Source organism: Erinaceus europaeus, chromosome 1 (genome assembly GCF_950295315.1).
Source record: "Erinaceus europaeus chromosome 1, mEriEur2.1, whole genome shotgun sequence".
Classification (NCBI taxonomy): Eukaryota; Metazoa; Chordata; class Mammalia; order Eulipotyphla; family Erinaceidae; genus Erinaceus; species Erinaceus europaeus.
In genome coordinates this window covers 116,262,297-116,281,453 of record NC_080162.1, presented here as the reverse complement: position 1 = coordinate 116,281,453, position 19,157 = coordinate 116,262,297, and the positions used below count along the sequence as shown (strand labels likewise).

General features: G+C 44.2%; 1 protein-coding gene and 1 long non-coding RNA gene across 2 annotated transcripts in view; one reads left to right on the top strand and one right to left on the bottom strand.

The window, feature by feature from the left end:
* Positions 1-19,157, bottom strand: part of LOC132539424 (uncharacterized) — a 279,884-nt gene that overhangs the window by 18,492 nt on the left and 242,235 nt on the right. The window lies entirely within an intron of this gene.
* Positions 15,180-19,157, top strand: part of CRKL (CRK like proto-oncogene, adaptor protein) — a 32,365-nt gene continuing 28,387 nt past the window's right edge. The window contains exon 1 of the mRNA XM_007533773.3: positions 15,180-15,498. Coding sequence (XP_007533835.1) covers positions 15,188-15,498 — 311 coding nt within the window. The 5' untranslated portion in view covers positions 15,180-15,187. The remainder of the gene's footprint in view (positions 15,499-19,157) is intronic.

Below are 19,157 nucleotides of genomic sequence, written 5' to 3'. Positions count from 1 at the left end.
CCTATCTTTCTCATTAATAAATAAATAAAATATTTAAGAGAGAGAGACATACTATTGCTTCACTGCTTGCAATGCTTCCCTCTTGCAGGTGAGGACCATGGGACTTGAACCCAAATATTCCTCAAATATGGGTGTGTGTGTGTGTGTGTGTGTATTTACCCAGGTACACCACCACCACATGGCTTGTTTTTTGTTCGTTTGTTATTGTTTTTCCTTCTTCTTTTTCTAAAGCAGAGCACTGCTCAGCTCTGGCAATGGTGGTACCAGAGACTGACCCCAGACCTTAGAATCTCAGGCATGAAAGTCTTTTGTATAATTATTATACTATTTCCCTAGCCTGAAAAAACAATTCTTATTAAACAAGAAAAAGGGACAGAAGAAAAGAGATTAAAACCAAGTAAAAAGAGAAAAGAGATTTAACCAAGTAGGATATGTACCCTGCCACATGTGTGGCCCCAACAACACATGGGAGCAGTGCATCACCAAGGGAAGCCCTAGCACTGTGAGGTCTCTCTCTGACTTGGAAAATTTGACCTGGGAGTGGTGAAATCTAACATGCAGGAGATCCTATATCCACAAAAAAAAGAAGAGGAAGAACAAAATAAATTTGAAAATGAAGTTTCACCCAAAGAAGTTTCCAGGTGGGGCAGGGATTATGCAAACAGACTCTCATACCTGAGGCTCTGAAGTCTCAAATTCAATCCATCACACCACCATCAGCCAGAAATGATCAGTACTCTGGTAAAAATAATAAATAAATAAATAAATACATTTCCAAGTGGCTTGTTAACCAAAGAAAGCTGCTTTCTGAGGTCATCACAATAGTTCACTTGGACAATGCAGCTGTTTTGCATGTGCACTACCCAGATTCAAGCCTGTCTCCCGCTAAATTGAAGGCTGCCTAACTGCTATATTATCCCCCCACTCCCACCTCTGTTTCTATCTGAATAAGTTGGCCGGGGGGTGGAGGGGGTAAGGATGACAACATAATGGTTATGAAAACAGACTTTCATGCCTTAGGCTCCCAGGTCCCAGGTTCAATCCCCCCACATCACCATAAGCCAGAGATGAGCAGTGCTCTGGTGAAAAATATATATATTATCCTGGGGTCAGGTGGTGGTGCACCTGGTAGAGCACACAGGTTACCATGAGTGAGGACCTGGTTCAAGCCCCAGTTCCCACCTGCATGGTAGAACTGTGCTTCAGATGTCTCTCCTCTCTTTCTCTATCTTTTACCCTCTATCAAAAAAATAAATTATGAAAACTTGGGAAGGGGTGGTAAAGCCCTAATGACAACAAAAAACAAAACAAACATGTACCAGAGTGATGTCTGGTTCTTTCTCTCTCCTCCTCTTTCATTAACAAATAAACAAATTCTAAAAAAAAAAAAAAAAAAAAAGAAAGATAATTGTTGGTGCTGAGTTAATTAATCTGTTTTTAATTATAACAGCTGAAGAAATAAGTCCACAGAAAATAAATTCATTTCAGACTATTTTTTATTGGGAAGCTTAATGGTTTACAGTAGCTTCAGTTACTGGTACATGTGTAAAATTTCTCAGTTTTTTGCAAAATACTTTCACCCCCACCTTCTATACCATCATGTATTACCACAACCTCCACTTTCTCCCACCCCCGTGTCCGCCAACCCCCCAAATCCTTTACTTTGGTGCAATCCACCAACTCCAGTCCAAGTTCTACTTTGTGTTTCCCCTTTCTGTTCTTATTTCTCAACTTCTGTCCATGAGTGAGATCCTCCCATATTCATTTTCTTTCTGGCTTATCTCAACATGATTCCTTCAAGCTCATTGAAGGTGAGGTGAAGAAGATGAATTTATCATTCTTGATAGTTGAGTAATGTCCCATTGTGTATATACACCACAACTATCTCAGCCATTCATCTGATGTTGGACACTTAAGTTGCTTCCAGGTTCTGGCTATTACAAATTGTGCTGCCATAAGCATACATAAACACATATTTTTATGGGTGTGTTTACTTCCTTAGGATATATCCCTACAAAATGAATCACCAGGTCATGGGTAGGTCCACTTCTAGCCTTCTGAGAGTTCTCCAGATTGCTCTCAATGGATGTTGGACCAATTTACATTCCCATCAGCAGTGCAGGTTCCTTTACTCCAGCAACCTCTCCCGAAGGTGTTACTATCCTTTCTGATGTGTGACAGTCTCACAGGAGTAAAGTGGTATCTCATAGTTTCTATTTCAGACGATTAATCGTTCATTGAGAACAGTTGTTCAAAGACTTGGTGACACTGGGAACATTATCAAACAATCAATAAAAAGAACAAGTGGTCCAGGAGGTGGTGCAGTGGATAGGGTATGGAACTCTCAAGCATGAGGTCCTGAGTTCAGTCCCCAGTAGCACATGTACCATAGTGATGTCTGGCTCTTTCGCTCTCCTCCTGCGTTTCTCATTAATAATAATAAAAAAAGGGGGAGTCGGGCGGTAGCGCAGTAAGTACCAGCATAAGGATTCGGGTTCAAGCCCCCGGCTCCCCACCTGCAGGGGAGTCGCTTCACAAGCGGTAAAGGAGGTCTGTAGGTGTCTATCTTACCCCCTCTGTCTTCCCCTCCTCTCTCCATTCTCTGTCCTATCCAACAACGACAACAATAATAAACTACAATAATAAAACAAGGGCAACAAAAGGGAATATACAAATAATAAAATATTGAAAAAAAGAAAGTAATAATTTTTTTAAAAAGGTAGAGGGTTGGGCAGTAGCGCAGCGGGTTAAGTGCACGTGGCGCAAAGCGCAATGACCAGCATAAGGATGCCGGATGGAGCCCGGGGCTCCCCACCTGCAGGGGAGTCACTTCACAGGCGGTGAAACAGGTCTACAGATGTCTATTTTTCTCTCCCCCTCTCTATCTTCTCCTCCTCTCTCCATGTCTCTCTGTCCTATCCAACAACGAACGACATCAACAACAACAATAATAACCGCAACAAGGGCAACAAAAGGGGGCGAAAATGGCCTCCAGGAGCAGTGGATTCATGGTGTAGGCACTGAGCCCCAGCAATAAGCCTGGAGGCAAATAAATAAATGATAATAAATAAAGCAAATTATTATCATTTAAAATTTTTTATTAATATTTATTTCCTTTTGTTGCCCTTGTTTTTTTTTTATTGTTGTAGTTATTACTGTGGTTGTTACTGATGTCATCATTGTTGGACAGGACAGAGAGAAATGGAGAGAGGAGGGGAAGACAGAGAGGGGGAAAGAAAGACATACACCTGCAGACCTGCTTCACCACATGTGAAGCGACTCCCCTGCAGGTGGGGAGCCAGGAGCTCCAACCGGGATCCTTACTCCAGTCCTTTCGCTTTGCTCCATGTGCGCTTAACCTGCTGCGCTACCACCTGACTCCCAAATTATTATTTTTTAAAGATTTCTAAATATTTATTTATTCATTCATTCCCTTTTGTTGCCCTTCTTTATTGTTGTAGTTATTATTGTTGTCGTCGTTAGATAGGACAGAAAGAAATGGAGAGAGCAGGGGGAGAGAAAGACACATGCAGACCTGTTTCATCGCTTGTGAAGCAACTCATCTGCAGGTGAGGAGCCTCAGGCTGGAACTGGGATCCTTAAGCTGGTCCTTCTGCTTTGCACCACATGTGCTTAATTAACCCGCTGCGCTACCACCTGACTCCAGCAAATTACATTTTTTTTCTTTTTTCCTCCAGGGTTATCACTGGGGCTTGGTGCCTGTACTACGAATCCACTGGCCCTGTGGCCATTTTTTCCTTCCTTTTCTTTTCTTTCCTTTTCTTTTCTTTTCTTTTCTCTCTTCTTCCGTCTTCTTCTTCTTCTTTTGATTGGATAAAGAGGAATTAAGAGAGAAGGAGGCTGAGACAGGGAAAGAAACAGAGAGAAGAAACCTGCAGACCTACTTCACCACTTGTGAAGCGATCCTCTGCCAGGTGGGGAGCCAGGAGCTCAAACCGGGATCTTTGAGTGGGTCCTTGCTTTGTACTATGTGCGCTTAACCTGCTGCGCCACTATCCGGCCTCCACAAATTACTTTTTTTAATATTTATTTATTTATTTTCCTTTTGTTGCCCTTGTTGTTTATTGTTGTTGTTATTGCTGTCGTTGTTGTTGGATAGGACAGAGACAAAATGGAGAGAGGAGGGGAAGACAGAGAGGGGGAGTGAAAGAGAAGAAACCTACCGACCTGCTTCACCAGCTGTGAAGCGACTCCCCTGAGGTGGGGATCCTGGGGCTGGAACCCGAATCCTTACGCTGGTCCTTGCGCTTTGTGCCACGTGCGCTTAACCGCTGCACCACCACCGGACTCCCCCACAAATTACTTTTTTAAAATTTTTCATTTATTTATTTTTAATTATATAGAGAAAGATACACACAGAGAGCTACTAGAGCACTGCTCAACTGTGGTTTATGGTGGTACTGGAGATTGAACCTGGGACTTTGGAGCCTCAGTCTTTTGCATAAACATTGTGATCCTGTCAGATTTTTCTTTTCTTTTTTGTACAAAGTGAGAGACATAGGACAGAGAGACTGAGAGAAGGAGAAACATCATAACAATTATCTACTGTTTGTGAAGTCTCCCCTTTGTGTGGTTATGCAAAGAGACTCATGCCTGAGACTTTGTTTTTGTTTTTTTAATATTTATTTATTCCCTTTTGTTGCCTTTGTTGTTTTATTATTGTGGTTATTATTGTTGTTATTGATGTCACTGTTGTTGGATAGGACAGAGAAATGGAGAGAGGAGGGGAAGACAGAGGGGGAGAGATACCTGCAGACCTGCTTCACCACTTGTGAAATGACTCCCCTGTAGGTGGGGTAGAGGGGCTCGAATGGGGATCCTTGCGGCTTTGAGCCACCTGTGCTTAACCTGCTGTGCTACCTCCTGACTCCCTATGCCTGGGCCTTTGCAGTTCCAGGTTCAATCCCCCACATCACCACAAATCAGAGCTGAGCAGTGCTCTGGCGATAAATAAATAAATAAATAAATAAAATGAAATGAAACTCAGATCTAGGTAGTTATCAAAGTGTGCCCTCTTCTTGGTAAGTTATTTTTGCAGCCCTCTACTCAGCAGTCTTATGTATTTCTTTTTCTTTTTTTTTTTTTTTTTGGCCTCCAGGGTTATTGCTGGGGCTCAGTGCCTGCACCATGGATCCACTGCTCCTAGAGGCCATTTTCCCCCTTTTGTTGCCCTTGTTGTTGGAGCCTTGTTGTGGTTATTGTTGTTGTTGTTGATGTTGTTGGATAGGACAAAGAGAAATGGAGAGAGGAGGGTAAGACAAAGAGGAGTAGAGAAAGATGGACAGACACCTGCAGACCTGCTTCACTGCCTGTGAAGTGACTCCCTCGCAGGTGGGGAGCCGGGGGCTCTAACCGGGATCCTTTCTCCAGTCCTTAGGCTTTGCGCTACGTGCACTTAAACCACTGCGCTACCGTCCAACCCCCCAGCCTTATGTATTTCTTATGCTACTGCAGATTAAAACAAGAAGCTGAATCTTGGGGGCCAGGAGGTAGCTCATCTGGTAGGGTGAAGGGTAGATAGCATAATGGTTATGCAAACAGATTCTCATGCCTGAGGTTTCAATCCCAGGTTTAGTCCCTTGCACCATCGTAAGCCAGAGCTGAACAGTGGTCTGGTAAAAAAAAAAAAAAAAAAAGAGGGGGGGAGAGGAGATGGCTCATCTGGTAAAGTTCACATTTTTTATGCTTGAAGACTCGGGTTTGAATCCGTGGACACCACATGGGAGCGAGCACCTGCAGAGGAAAAACTTCACAAAAACTGGAGTAGTGATGAGGAGTCTCCTCTCTGTCTCTAAAAAATGGGACTGGGACAGGAGAGACAGTATAATGGTTATGCAAGTAAACTCTTCCTGGTTCAGTCACCTACATCTGAAGTAGCATAAACCAGAGCTAAGCAGTGTTCTGGTAAAGGAAGGAAGGGAGGGAGGGAGGGAGGGAGAGAGAGAGAGAGAGAGAAGGAAGGAAGGAAGGAAGGAAGGAAGGAAGGAAGGAAGGAAGGGTGGGCCATTGGGAGTGGTGGAGTTGTGCAAGCAGCAAGCCCTAGCAATGACTCTGGTGGAAAAAAACACAATTAAATCTCCACTCCCATTTCAATTTGTAACAGAAAGGATCGGGTGGTAGCACAGTGGGTTAAGTGCATAAGGTACCAAGCACAAGGACCAGTGTAAGGATCTCAGTTCGAGTCCCCGGCTCCCCACCCGCTGGGGGGTCGCTTCGCTTCACAAGTGTTGAAGCAGGGCTGCAGGTGTCTATCTTCCTCTCCCCCTCTCTGTCTTCCCATCCTCTCTCCATTTCTCTTTCTTATCCAACAACAATGACATCAATAACAACAACAATAATAGTAACCACAACAATGATAAAGAACAACTAGGGCAACAAAAGGGGGAAAAAAATAGCTTCCAGGAGCAGTGGATTTTTGGTGCAGGCACCAAGCTCCAGCAATAACCCTGGAGGCAAAAAAAAAAAAAAAAAAATTGGAACAGATATTTTCTGAGTCCAAATTAAAGTGACTTCAGTATATTATCTTTACTTACTTTTTAAGTTTTGATATCAAGTGCCATAGAATTTTAATTGTTTTATTTATAAAGAGGAAACATTGACAAAACCATAGGATAAGAGGGGTACAACTTCGCACAATTCCCACTACCAGACCTCCGTATCCCATCCCCTCCCCTGATAGCTTTCCTATTCTTTACCCCTCTGGAAGTATGGACCCAAGATCATTGTGGGATGCAGAAGGTGGAAGGTCTGGCTTCTGTAATTGCTTCCCTGCTGAACATGGGCGTTGACAGGTTGATTCATACTCCCGACCTGTCTCTTTCCCTAGTGGGGAAGGGCTCTGGGGAAGCAGAGCTCCAAGGCACATTGATGGGGTTGTCTGTCCAAAAAGTCTGGTCACATCCTGCTAGCATCTGGAACCTGGTGGCTGAAAAGAGAGTTAATATACAAAGCCAAACAAATTGTTGAACAGTCATGGACCTAAAGGCTGGAATAGAGCAAATGAAGTGTTGGGGGGGGGTCCTCCATTTTGTCGATTGCTAGTAGGCATATTGTAGTTATATTTCAACGGGCCTGTAACTATACTAGTGTTTTTTTGCCTGAGCCTGAGATCTGATATACAGGTGGATTCAAGTTATTGTCTGGGGAGATGATGTCATGGCTGGGAAAAGGACCAGAAAGCTGGGCCAGGAAGAGTAGCTCCCCAATATGGGAAAGGGGTATAAGTATTGTTGACTATAAAGCCCATTGATTTGATGTGATTTGGGGCCCATAATTAGCTTATTAGCCTGTGTGACCTCTGCATCCCTCTAGATCTGAGCTCACATTCTGTGGTCATGAGTAGGAACACTTCAAGCTGCCCCAGTATCCACCCATCTTCCTCAGGTGTAGCATAGAGTATGTTGTCCAGCCTCCCTTTGGAGGATAGAACATTCTCTACCATAGTTGATCCAAGTTGAGGGCAAGGTCCTATGGGGGCCCACAAAGGGGTCTATTTTGTTGTTCCAGAATTTTTTTTTTAACCGCTCTGGCTTATGGTGGAGCTAGGGATTGAACCTGAGTCTTTGGTGCTTCAGGCATGAGAGGTTTTTTTTTTAATTATTTTAAAAATATATTTATTATTGGATAGAGACAGAAAGAAATTGAGAGGGGAGGGGAAGATAGAGAGGGGAAGAGACAGAGAGACACCTGCAGCCCTGCTTTACCACTTCTGAAGTTTTTCCCCTGTAGGTGGGGACCAGGGGCTTGAACCTGGGTTCTTGTGCAATGTAATATGTGCACTTAACCAGGTGTGCCATTGCCTGGCTGGCCCCTGCATGAAAGTCTTTTTGCATAACCATTCCACTGTCTCCCCAGCCCAAAATTTCTATATTTCAAAATCAATTTACTTGTGTAATTGAGGAGTTCCCCCCCCCCCCGCCTCCAACTGAAGGTGGTTAAACATCAATAACAATGTAATAGAATTTTATAAATTGCCTTTCAGTAATGACTATGCTTAATTAAAATCATGCTCATGAGTTAATGTAAGAATTATTAGTGCCATATATGTGAAAGACATTTTTTAAAAAATTTTTTTATATTTTATTTTATTTATTTATTCCCTTTTGTTGCCCTTGTTGTTTTATTGTTGTAGTTATTATTGTTGTTGTCGTCGTTGTTGGATAGGACAGAGAGAAACGGAGAGAGGAGGGGAAGACAGAGAGGGGGAGAGAAAGATAGACACCTGCAGACCTGCTTCACCGCCTGTGAAGCGACTCCCCTGCAGGTGGGGAGCCGGGTTCGAGCCGGGATCCTTATGCCGGTCCTTGTGCTTTGCGCCACCTGCGCTTAACCCGCTGCGCTACAGCCCGACTCCCCCCATTTTTTTTTTTTTTTTTTTTTTTAACCAGAGCACTGCTCAGTTCTAGCTTACAGTGGTGCAGAGGAATGAACCTGGGACTTTGGAGCCTTAGGCATCAGAATTTCTTTGCATAATCATTATGCTATCTGCCCCTGCCCTGAAAGACATTTTTTTAACCAGAGCACCACTGCTCAGCTCTAGTTTATGATGGTGCGGGGGATTGAACCTGGGACTTTGGAGCCTCAGGCTTGAGAGTCTCTTTTGCACAACCATTATGCTATCTACCCTCTGCCCAAAAGACATTTTTAAAGATGAAATATGTAGGGCCTGCAAGGTGGTACAGTGAGTGCTAACTTAGGAGGCATGAATTCCTGAGTTTGATTCCTAGTACCCATCAGCCATACTGATATTCTGGTTCTCTTCCTCTATTGTAAATAAATAATCTCTCTCTCTTATAGGGTTAGTGCCTGCACTGTGAATCCACTGCTCCCAGAGGCCATTTTTTCCTTTTTTTTCCCCTTCTCCTTCTACTCCTCCTCTTTCTCTTCCTCCTTCTTGTTCTATACTATTTTGTTTGATAGAACAGACAGAAATTGAGAAAGGAGGGGGAGTCAGGCGGTAGCGCAGTGGGTTAAGTGCAAGTGGCACAAAGCACAAGGATCTGCATAAGGATCCCGGTTCAAGCCCCTAGCTCTCCACCTGCAGGGGAGTCGCTGCTTCACAAGTGGTGAAGCAGGTCTGTAGGTGTCTCTCTTTCTTCTCCCTCTCTGTCTTCTCCATTTCTCTCCATTTCTCTCTGTCCTATCCAACAACGACTACAACAATAAGAAACGAGAGCAACAGAAGGGAATAAATAAAATAAAATTTAAAAAAGGAAAAAGAAACTGAGAAAGGAGGGGGAGATAGAGAGGGAGAAAGAGAAACACCTGAAGACCAGTTCACCACGTGTGAAGCATCCCTCTAGCAGGTGGGGAGAGAGGTTTGAACCTGGGTCTCTGTACATTGTAATATGCACACTTAACTGGCTGTGCCACCTCCCAGTCTGTTTCATTTTATTTTTTATAGTATTTATTTATTTATTTTTTTCCAAAGTACTGCTCAACTCTGGCTTATGATGGTGTGAGGACTGAACCTGAGACTTTGGAGCCTCAGGCATAAGATTCTTTTTATTTATTTGGGATATTTTTTAAAATGTATTTATTAATGATAGGGTTAGGAGTAGAAACAGAAATAATCAGACATTACTCTGGTACATGTACTGCTGGGGATCAAACTCAGGAACGCATGATTGAGAGTCCAACACTTTATCTGCTGCACCACCTGCCAGACCACATTCGAGTCTTTTTACATAACAATTATGCTATTTCCGCAGCCCAATAAGTAAAATATATATTAGTAAAGATGAAAAATAAAGGGGAGTCGGGTGGTAGCACAGTGGGTTAAGCACAGGTGGCACAAAGCGCAAGGGCAAAGTGCAAGGACTGGCAAGGATCCCTGTTCGAGCCCCCAGCTCCCCACCTGCAGGGGAGTTGCTTCACAAGCAGTAAAGCAGGTCTGCAGGTGTCTATCTTTCTCTCCCCTTCTCTATTCTCCCCTCCTCTCTCCATTTTTCTCAGTCCTATCCAACAATGACATCAGTAACAACAACAATAATAACTACAACAATAAAAAACAAGGGCAACAAAAGGGAATAAATAAATATTTAAAAATAAAGATGAAAAATAAAATCTCATTATAGGGAGGCCGGGTGGTAGCATGGGCTAAGCATACATGGCACAAAGTGCAAAGATTAAGCACAGGTGGCGCAAAGCGCAAGGGCAAAGCACAAGGACTGGCAAGGATTCTGGTTCGAGCCCCCCAGATCCCCACCTGCTGGGGGGGTTCACAAGTGGTGAAGCAGTCTGCAAGTGTTTATCTCTCTCTCCCCCCTCTGTCTTCCCCTCCTCTATCCATTTCTCGCTATCCTATCCAATAATGACAACAATAATAATAAACACAACAATGATAAACAAGGGCAACAAAAGGGAAAAAATAGCCTCCAGGAGCAGTGAATTCATAGTGTAGGCACCGAGACCCAGTAATAACCCTGGAGACAAAAAAAAAAAAAAAAAAAAAAACTCATTATTTAAAAAAAAATTTATTCCCTTTTGTTGCCCTTTTAGTATTGTTGTTGTAAAAAAAAAAAAAAAAAACTCATTATAGGTCAGCATTACTTACAGATCAGTGTTAACATTTGATGACATTTAGCTTTAACCCTCTTTTATGCAAAATGTTGCCCCAAACAAAATAACTACTTATCTCATTTTCTATCTTTTAAAAAATATTTAATTATTTATGGAAGAAAGAGAGAGAACCAGAGCATCACTCTGGCACATTCTGTGCCAGTGAAAAAAAATATATATTCTTTTTTTTAAATCAGAGAACTTCTTAGCTCTGCTCTCGTTTATGGTGGTGTGGGGGATTGAACCTGGGGTCTTGGAGCCTCAGGCATAGAAGTCTCTTTATGGGGGCCAGGCGGTAGAGCAGTGGGTTAAGTGTACATGGATGGCATAAAGCACAAGGACCTGTGTAAGGATCCTGGTTCGAGCCCCCAGCTCCCCACGTGCAGGGGAGTCACTTCACAGGCGTTGAAGCAGGTCTGCAGGTGTCTCTCTTTCTCTCCCCCTCTCTGTCTTCCCCTCCTCTCTCCATTTCTCTGTCCTATCCAACAATAACAACAATAATAACCACAACAATGGTAAAACAACCAGGGTAACAAAAGGGAAAAAATGGCCTCCAGGAGCAGTGGATTTGTAGTGCAGGCACCAGCCCTGGTAATAACCCTGGAGGCAAAAAAAAAGTCTCTTTGCATAACCATTATGCTATCTACCCCCATCCATATTTCTTTTTTTTTTAAAGTTTTTTAAATTCTTTTTTAAAAAACTATTTATTTGATAGAATAGAGAGAAATTGAGAGGGAGGGGCAGTTAGGAAGAGGAGAGAGAAACAGACAGCTGTAGCACTGTGTCACCACTCGTGAAGCTTTCCCCCTGCAGATGGAGACCAGAGACTTGGACCTGGGTCCTTGTGCAAAGTAATACATGAACTTAACCTGGCCCCTAAGAATTACATATTTCTTTCAATGCCCTGCACCACTTCTCAGGCTGAGAAGTGATCTGGAAAAAAAGCAAAACAAGACTTTTTTCCCACTAGTTTATCATAATTACAAAAAAAAAAGTCACAATTAGTGTTCTGTTTTAAATTTAAAAGCAAAAATTTGGGAGAGGCTAGGTAGTGGCACACCAAGTTAAACATACACATTACCAAGCATGAGGGCCAGGGTCAAACCCATACTCCCCACCTGCAGGGAGGAAGTTTCACAAGCTATGAAGCAAGTCTTCAGGTTTTTTTTTTCTCTCTCCTTGTCCATCTCCCCCTCCCAATTGCTATCTGTCTGATCAAATTACAAAAAAAAAAAGGAAAAATGGCCACTAGAAGCAGTGAATTCATTCTGCAGACACTGAACCCCAGCAATAACTGTGGTGGCAATAAAATAAGTAAATAGATTAAAGTATAGTTTTAAAATGTTATTTTTTTGCCTCAAGGGTTATTGCTTGCACTACAAATCTACTGCTCCTGGAGGCCATTTTTTTCCATTGTTGTTGTTGTTATTGTTATTGCTGGATAGTACAGAGAAAAATTGAAAGAGGAGGGGAAGACAGGGGAAGAGGATAGATACCCGCAGACCTGCTTCACCGCTTGTAGGGGAAGACAGGGGAAGAGGATAGATACCCGCAGACCTGCTTCACCGCTTGTAAGGCGACTCCTCGCCCCCTTGCAGGTGCTTGGACTGGCATCCATGCACTTAGTGCCATGTGTGCTTAACCCTCTGTGCTTACTGCTTGGGGCTCCCTTAGTGGGAATAAATTCTTTTAACTGTTGTTTGTCTGAAAAGTTCTTTATCACTCCTTCACATCTGAGTGATAACCTAGCAGGGCAGAGAATTCTTGTCTCAATGTCTTTTCCATTCAACACTTTGAATATATCATGCTATTCCTTCCTGACCTTTAGAATTTCTGTTGAGAAATCAGTTACTATAATTAGGAGGGAAAGGGTTACCTTATATATACTCTACTTTTCTCTTGATACTTTTAGGATTTTCTCCTTATTTCTGTTCTTTTAATTATGATATGTCATCTTGTGCATATAACTGGGTTTGTTTGGAACTCTTGATTTTCATGGAACAAGGTGTCTGAGGGATGGGAGAGATAGCTTGCCAGGCAGGATGTAGGCTTTGCCTTGCCTACAATTCCAACACTACATAGAAGTGCCATAGAATTAGGGGAGCTCCAGGTGGTGTGGTGTGGTGTTTGCACCCTCTATGTTTCTACATATGAATGAAAAGCAGGGAGCAGTGAAATAACCCATATATACAGTCACAGCACCACAAGATAGATTTAAAAAGTAAATACAGTAATTTAATGAAATAAATTGTAACCTGAGACTAATAAAACATAAATGTATCTTCGTAAAAGGTGAAAAGCTACCTATGCTGAAGCTGGGTGGTGGTGCACTTGGTTAAATGCACATATTATCATGCACACGGAACTGAGTTCAAGTCCCTGGCCCCCATCTGCAGGGAAAAAGCTTCATGAGTACTATAGGTGTCTCTGTCTCTCTCTCTCTCCCTAACTCTCCTTACAATTTCTCTCTGTTCTATCAAATAAAGTTAAAAAAAAAAAAAAGCAACTACCTATGCCCAGTAACAAGTAACAAAAGGCACTAGCCTTAACATTTCTCCTTTAGCTTACCCAGGGATGGTTTCATCTATCATCACCCTATAATTAGGATTTGTTAGACAGGGGTAGATAGCATAATGGTTATGCAAACAGATTCTCATGCCTGAGGCTTCAAAGTTCTAGGTTCTGGAGTCCGGCGGTAGCGCAGTGGGTTAAGCGCAGGTGGCGCAAAGCACAAGGACCAGCTTAAGACTCCCGGTTCGAGTCCCCGGCTCCGCACCTGCAGGGGAGTTGTTTCACAGGCAGTGAAGCAGGTCTGCAGGTGTCTATCTTTCTCTCCCCCTCTGTCTTCCCCTCCTCTCTCCATTTCTCTCTCTCCTATCCAACAACAATGACATCAATAACAATAATAACTACAACAATAAAACAAGGACAACAAAAGGGAATATTAAAAAATAAAATAATAATAATAATAAAACAAAGTCCTAGGTTCAATTCCCTGCACCACCGTAGGTCAGAGTTGGTGGAGAAAAAAAACATAATTAAGGAATTGTTTAACCTGGGTAAGTGTAAACATGCAAAATGAAATTCTGTTGACAAAGGGAACAAAATACGGGTTTCTATTGCCTGTTCCTCTCTTCTTTCGATATGATTTCCCGTCTGTCGAGTTCTGAGATGGTTCCAACCAATAATCTGGTCTCAGCATTTCCCCCCCAAGGGTCATTCGTTCAACAAATATTTAAACATCAATTCAGAGCTAAGCAAACAAAACAGGTAGGATTCTCAACTCCCTGAAATTTTACATTTTGTATAGATCGTATGTGTATAGGATAGGATGGCAGGGCTCCTGGTGGATGGTAGGAAGTAGATAAACTCAGAGCAGCAGGCAGAATCCGGACGGGTGAGACCTTATGCCACGCCCAAGAGGCTTTTGCATTTTATTGACGTCACTTCAGAGGCAGTGAAGGCCAGATTTCTAGAAGCTGTAGGCTTCCGAGAGACCACTTAATCCTGTGGACCTAGCCGCCACACTCCCCCGCTCCTTCATGCCAGTCTGGTAGCCATTCGAGGTCTGCTAGTCTCTCAGGCCAGCCCGTTCCTCTTCCTATTGTTGGTCATCTCTTTCCAGGGCCGCCTCGGCCCAGGCAGGCATGTCCACTCGTTTGTCTTCCCCACTGCGGGGATCCACTCGAGCCCTTTGAGCAGTCAGTTCAGCTAGTGCCACGCCTCCTTGGCCTAATGTTCTGCCTGCAAGTTTCGCTTTGTTTCCAAGAGGAGGTTTTCGAAAGCTTCCTCCGTACCAGCTGTTTTTTTTTTTTTTCCTTGCAGAGTAGGGAGACTCAACAGCGGCAGCGCCCCCGGTGGTGCACTGCAGCCCAGGAAGGGAGTGCCCGCTGCCGCCACTGGCTCGTCCGCCTCCTCCCGGAACGCGGGAGTGGAGCTAGTGGCGCACGGCTGGTCTGCACGACTGCGCTTCTGATTGGCTGTGCGACATGACGTAATTGGGGAGGGCCCTGGCGGCAGCTGGGAGCCGAGCCCGCGCGTGCGCAGGCGGAGTGCGTAAAGTGGAGGGGGAGGTGACCGGCTACTTGCTTGCATCCGCCATTTTGTTGCTGTGGCTCCTGGGAACGGGTTGGGTAAAAACCGCCCCGGAGGTGCGACGAGCCTCGGGAGTCCGGTGCTTGGCGGCTTGGTGGTGGGGGTCGATACAGAGCCGCGAGGGCACGAGTCCTACAAGTTGCAGGACAAGAAGAACTGAAGGCATTCCCCCCCCCCCGTCCCCCGGTCCACCGGGCAGCCAGACAGAGGACCTCAGGGCGGCCTCCGCGGCGGTTCAGCTTCACCGGCTCCGGACTTGGTCTCTGCCCCGCTTTCCCTGGGCCGGCTTCCACTGTGAGGCGTCCCCGGAGCAGGCGGGCGGCAGCGGAGGATGCTGCGGGCCCGGAGCCGAGGGGAAGGTGCAGGCTCGGCCTTCTGAGCGCGCCGTGGGGTGTGCGGAGAAGGCCGCTTGCTCGGCCTCCAAGCCGCCTGTCGGTTGGGTGGAGGCGTCCAGATCCGCGCGAGCAGCCGCCGCCCCAGCCCGCCCGCCGCAGAGCCCCGGCACGACACCATGTCCTCCGCCAGGTTTGACTCCTCAGACCGCTCGGCCTGGTACATGGGGCCGGTGTCTCGCCAGGAGGCGCAGAGTCGGCTACAGGGCCAGCGCCACGGCGTGTTCCTGGTCCGCGACTCCTCCACCTGCCCCGGCGACTACGTGCTGTCGGTGTCCGAGAACTCGCGGGTCTCCCACTACATCATCAACTCGCTGCCCAACCGCCGCTTTAAGATCGGGGACCAGGAGTTCGACCACTTGCCGGCCCTGCTGGAGTTCTACAAGATCCACTACCTGGACACCACCACGCTCATCGAGCCCGCGCCCAGGTACGTGGGCGCCGAGGACGCGGGGGCGGGGGTCCCCGAAGTGTGCGTGTGTGGCCGGAGCCAGTTTCCTTCCATTCTGATCTGGAGTTTTGTTTTGTCTTGTCTTGTTCTGGTTCCAGGAGGCACCTGGAGCGGGTGGCAGGCGGCTAGGTAGGGTGTGATCCGGGCTAGATCGTATTGAAGGGGAATGGCAGTTGCGGTGTTAGGACAGATACACGCTTGGGGCTTTTCGTCACGTTCTCTATTTGGTTATGCGACACTCGGGATTTTGTTGCCTTTTTTTTTTTTTTAAAGCCATGTTTGGTGATACCATTCATTCCTTCTCCCCCCCCCCCACCCCCGCCGTAAAAGGCACGGACGAACAGGTTTGCACATTCCTGGTTAAAAGCTGGACTTGAGCATTAGAAGCTATCGACACATTAAATCGCTTTAGCGTTTAGGAACGAAACCCTTTTATCACAGCTGTGTGTTGATACCTTGGTACTTATCGTGGTAGTAACGAGCCAGACAGCAAAAACTGAAAGAAGACGCATTGGCTTCAAGTAGGATATTTCAAAGGAAATGCTTTCTGACCACCACCACCCGGCCCCGTTGGATCATTAAAAGGCTAGAGATGCATTTAATTTAAATGCTAGGAGAATTATGACAGGAATGTTGCTTACAAAGGGAAATTTTGAATGGCACGTCTTAATTTTATCCTAGTTCAATTTCAGATGTGCTTTTTTTTCTTTTTTTTTTTCCTTTTTACACCAGAGCGCTGATCAACTCTGGTGGTGCAGGGGATTGAACCTGCGACATAGAAGCCTCAGGCATGACAGTCTGTTTGCATAACCATTATGCTATCTACCCCTGCCCCAGATGTGCTTTTTTAATGTAGAGGTTCTTAATAGCGAACTATTTCACAGTTAACCCAAAGGGACAGTGTCAGGTAGCATAAAATGCATTGTTTTATTTGCTTGCTTTGACTTGTCTTAATTAGAATTTGATCACAGGTTTCTCTCATTTATTTAAATTGAGCTGAAGACTTTTTTTTAGAATTGAAAAAAAGGAATTTCACTGTCTGATTTAGTGGTGGGTGTGGTCAGTCACATACACACTTAGGTGTGAAACTATACTCAAAGTCCTGCAACACAGTAACAGTGAATATTCTTTTTAGAAGATGAGGTACTGATAAAGATTTTTGTGGGTGGGATATTTATGACTATTGATTTGCTAACAATTCTCTGAGCTTTAAACATTGAAATCTGTTAGTTACAGTTAAGGAGCACTTCACTGTTGCTTCTGTGGAATAGACGCAGATAAGAAACAAAGCCATAATATAGTGGCTATAAGATTAACTACTGAGCTTAAATAGGGACTTCAGAAACAGAGAGAGTGGCTGTAAATCTTAGACTATGTAACAAAGACCCAGACACCAAGAATTTGATTGGTGAAACTTCCAGGTTCTGAGAGAAGCTGGTAAAGTCAGCTTTGAGTGTAACACATTTCCAATATAGAGTCAGAACCTTAGCACTCAGTGTAATGAGATTTTTAATGTGTTTAAGTAAATCTACTTCTGTAACTAGTGAGGGTGAAATGTATCATTAACCTCAGGCTTTTATCAAGCAAGTTAATAGGTTAGTTTGATCTACTCTAGAGAGAGAGAAAAAGAAAATGCTGCAGTGGCTTCCAGCTGTTCACAAATGAACAGCACCGAAGACCCTATGTCTTCTTAGATAGCAAACAAACCTAGTCCATGACGACCGCCCTGCCCTACCTCCTGAGCCTAACCCCACTAGGCTTTCTCATTCTCTGCTGACTGTCCATACACACCTCACACCGACTCACACCTCTGTACATTTGCTCGGGCTGTTGACCCTTCACTGACCACCTAGCTCCACCCCACTATTCAGCTGTTAAATCCTATCAATTCCAGTCTCTTCACAAATAATGGGATTTTCGCCTGGCTGCCCTCCTCACTTTCAGCCTTCATTGTTTCTCCTCTACGTCCTCACTCAAGCAAGGCATTGAATTTCCCTGGTATCTGAGAGACAGTATTAGGTGAATTATATCCTGACCAGATTGACTGTTATACCGGATCAAACCTATGTATTACTGCCTCATCCAAATTCATATTGGGTTTTAAAAACTTGGTAACCTTTGTAGAAACCTAGACACTATTTAACTAAATGCAAATAATGGTCTAGTGCTTCTAAATACCCCCAACTAGATAAATCAAGTGATTTAGTTTTTCAGGCATTAAAACTGAGCTTCATATCCCTTGTTTTGGGTGTGTGTGTTTGTGTTTTGCTGCTAGGGCTCAAAACCAGGATCTGTTAAAGCCAGTACTTACCACTGAATTACATCTATGCCTCTGGCCCCTCTTCTGTTTTTCTTAATTAAAAAGAGAGGGCTAGGGGGACAGTGAGAGCATAATGTTATGCAGAAGACTTTCATGCCAGAGGCTCTTGAGTTTCTCTCTGTGTGTATCTTTCTATTATCTTCTCATTAAAAATGAATAAATAAAATATTAAAAAGAAAAAGCCATGACTATAGTGATTTCCTCAGATCCTAAGTATTGGTGTTGATTTTTCCTAGTCTAAACTTCTTTTGTCATTGGAATATTCCATATGTGTATATGTATCAATGTGAGAGAAAACCAGAGCATTGGGAGTCCTGCGGTAGCGCAGCAGGTTAAGCGCACGTGGCGCAAAGCATAAGGATTGACGTAAGGATCCCAGTTGGAGCCCCCAGCCCCCCACCTGCAGGGGAGTCACTTCACAGGCGGTAAAGCAGGTCTGCAGGTGTCTATCTTTCTCCCCCCTCTCTGTCTTCCCCTCCTCTCTCCATTTCTCTCTGTCCTATCGAACAGTAACGACATCAATCACAACAACAGTAATAACTACAACAATAAAAAAACAAGGACAACAAAAGGGAATAAATAAATAAATATTAAAAAAAAAAAAGAGCATTACTCTGGCACATGTGATGCCATGTATTGAACTCCGGATTTGGTGCATGCAGATCTTGTGTTCAACTCTGCCACAGTCGGGGCTCCTACAGTTTTTTTTTTAATTGGGGAATTAATATTTTACATTCAACAGTAAATACAATAGTTTGCACATGCATAACATCCCCCAGTTTCCCATATAACAATACAACCCCCACTAGGTCCTCTAGGGGCATCTACAGTTTTTTAAATTTCATTTTATTTATTTATTTTTTAATAGAGACATTGAAAGAGAAGTGGGGGTAGGAGTCGGGAGGTAGTGCAATGGGTTAAGCCCACGTGGCGCAAAGCCCAAGGACCAGCGTAAGGATCCCGGTACCAGCCTCTGGGTCCAGCTTTACAGGCAGTGAAACAAGTCTGCAGGTGTCTTTCTCTCCCCTTCTCTGTCTTCCCCTCCTCTCTCCATTTCTCTCTGTCCTATCCAACAACAACAACAATAATAAAACAACAAGGGCAACAAAAGGGAAAAAAAAATTAACTGCACTTTGTAATGTACCCAAAGGAGAAAGGTTATTACCACTGTTCATTAAATAAACTTGACTTTTTTTTTTTAAAGAAGGGGTCATAGAAAGAGAGCTTAAAGATAAAATGGACAAAGTAAAGAAATTGGGTTTTAGGGGCTGGGTGATGGCACACCTGGTTGAGTGCACTTGTTACAATGCACAAGGAC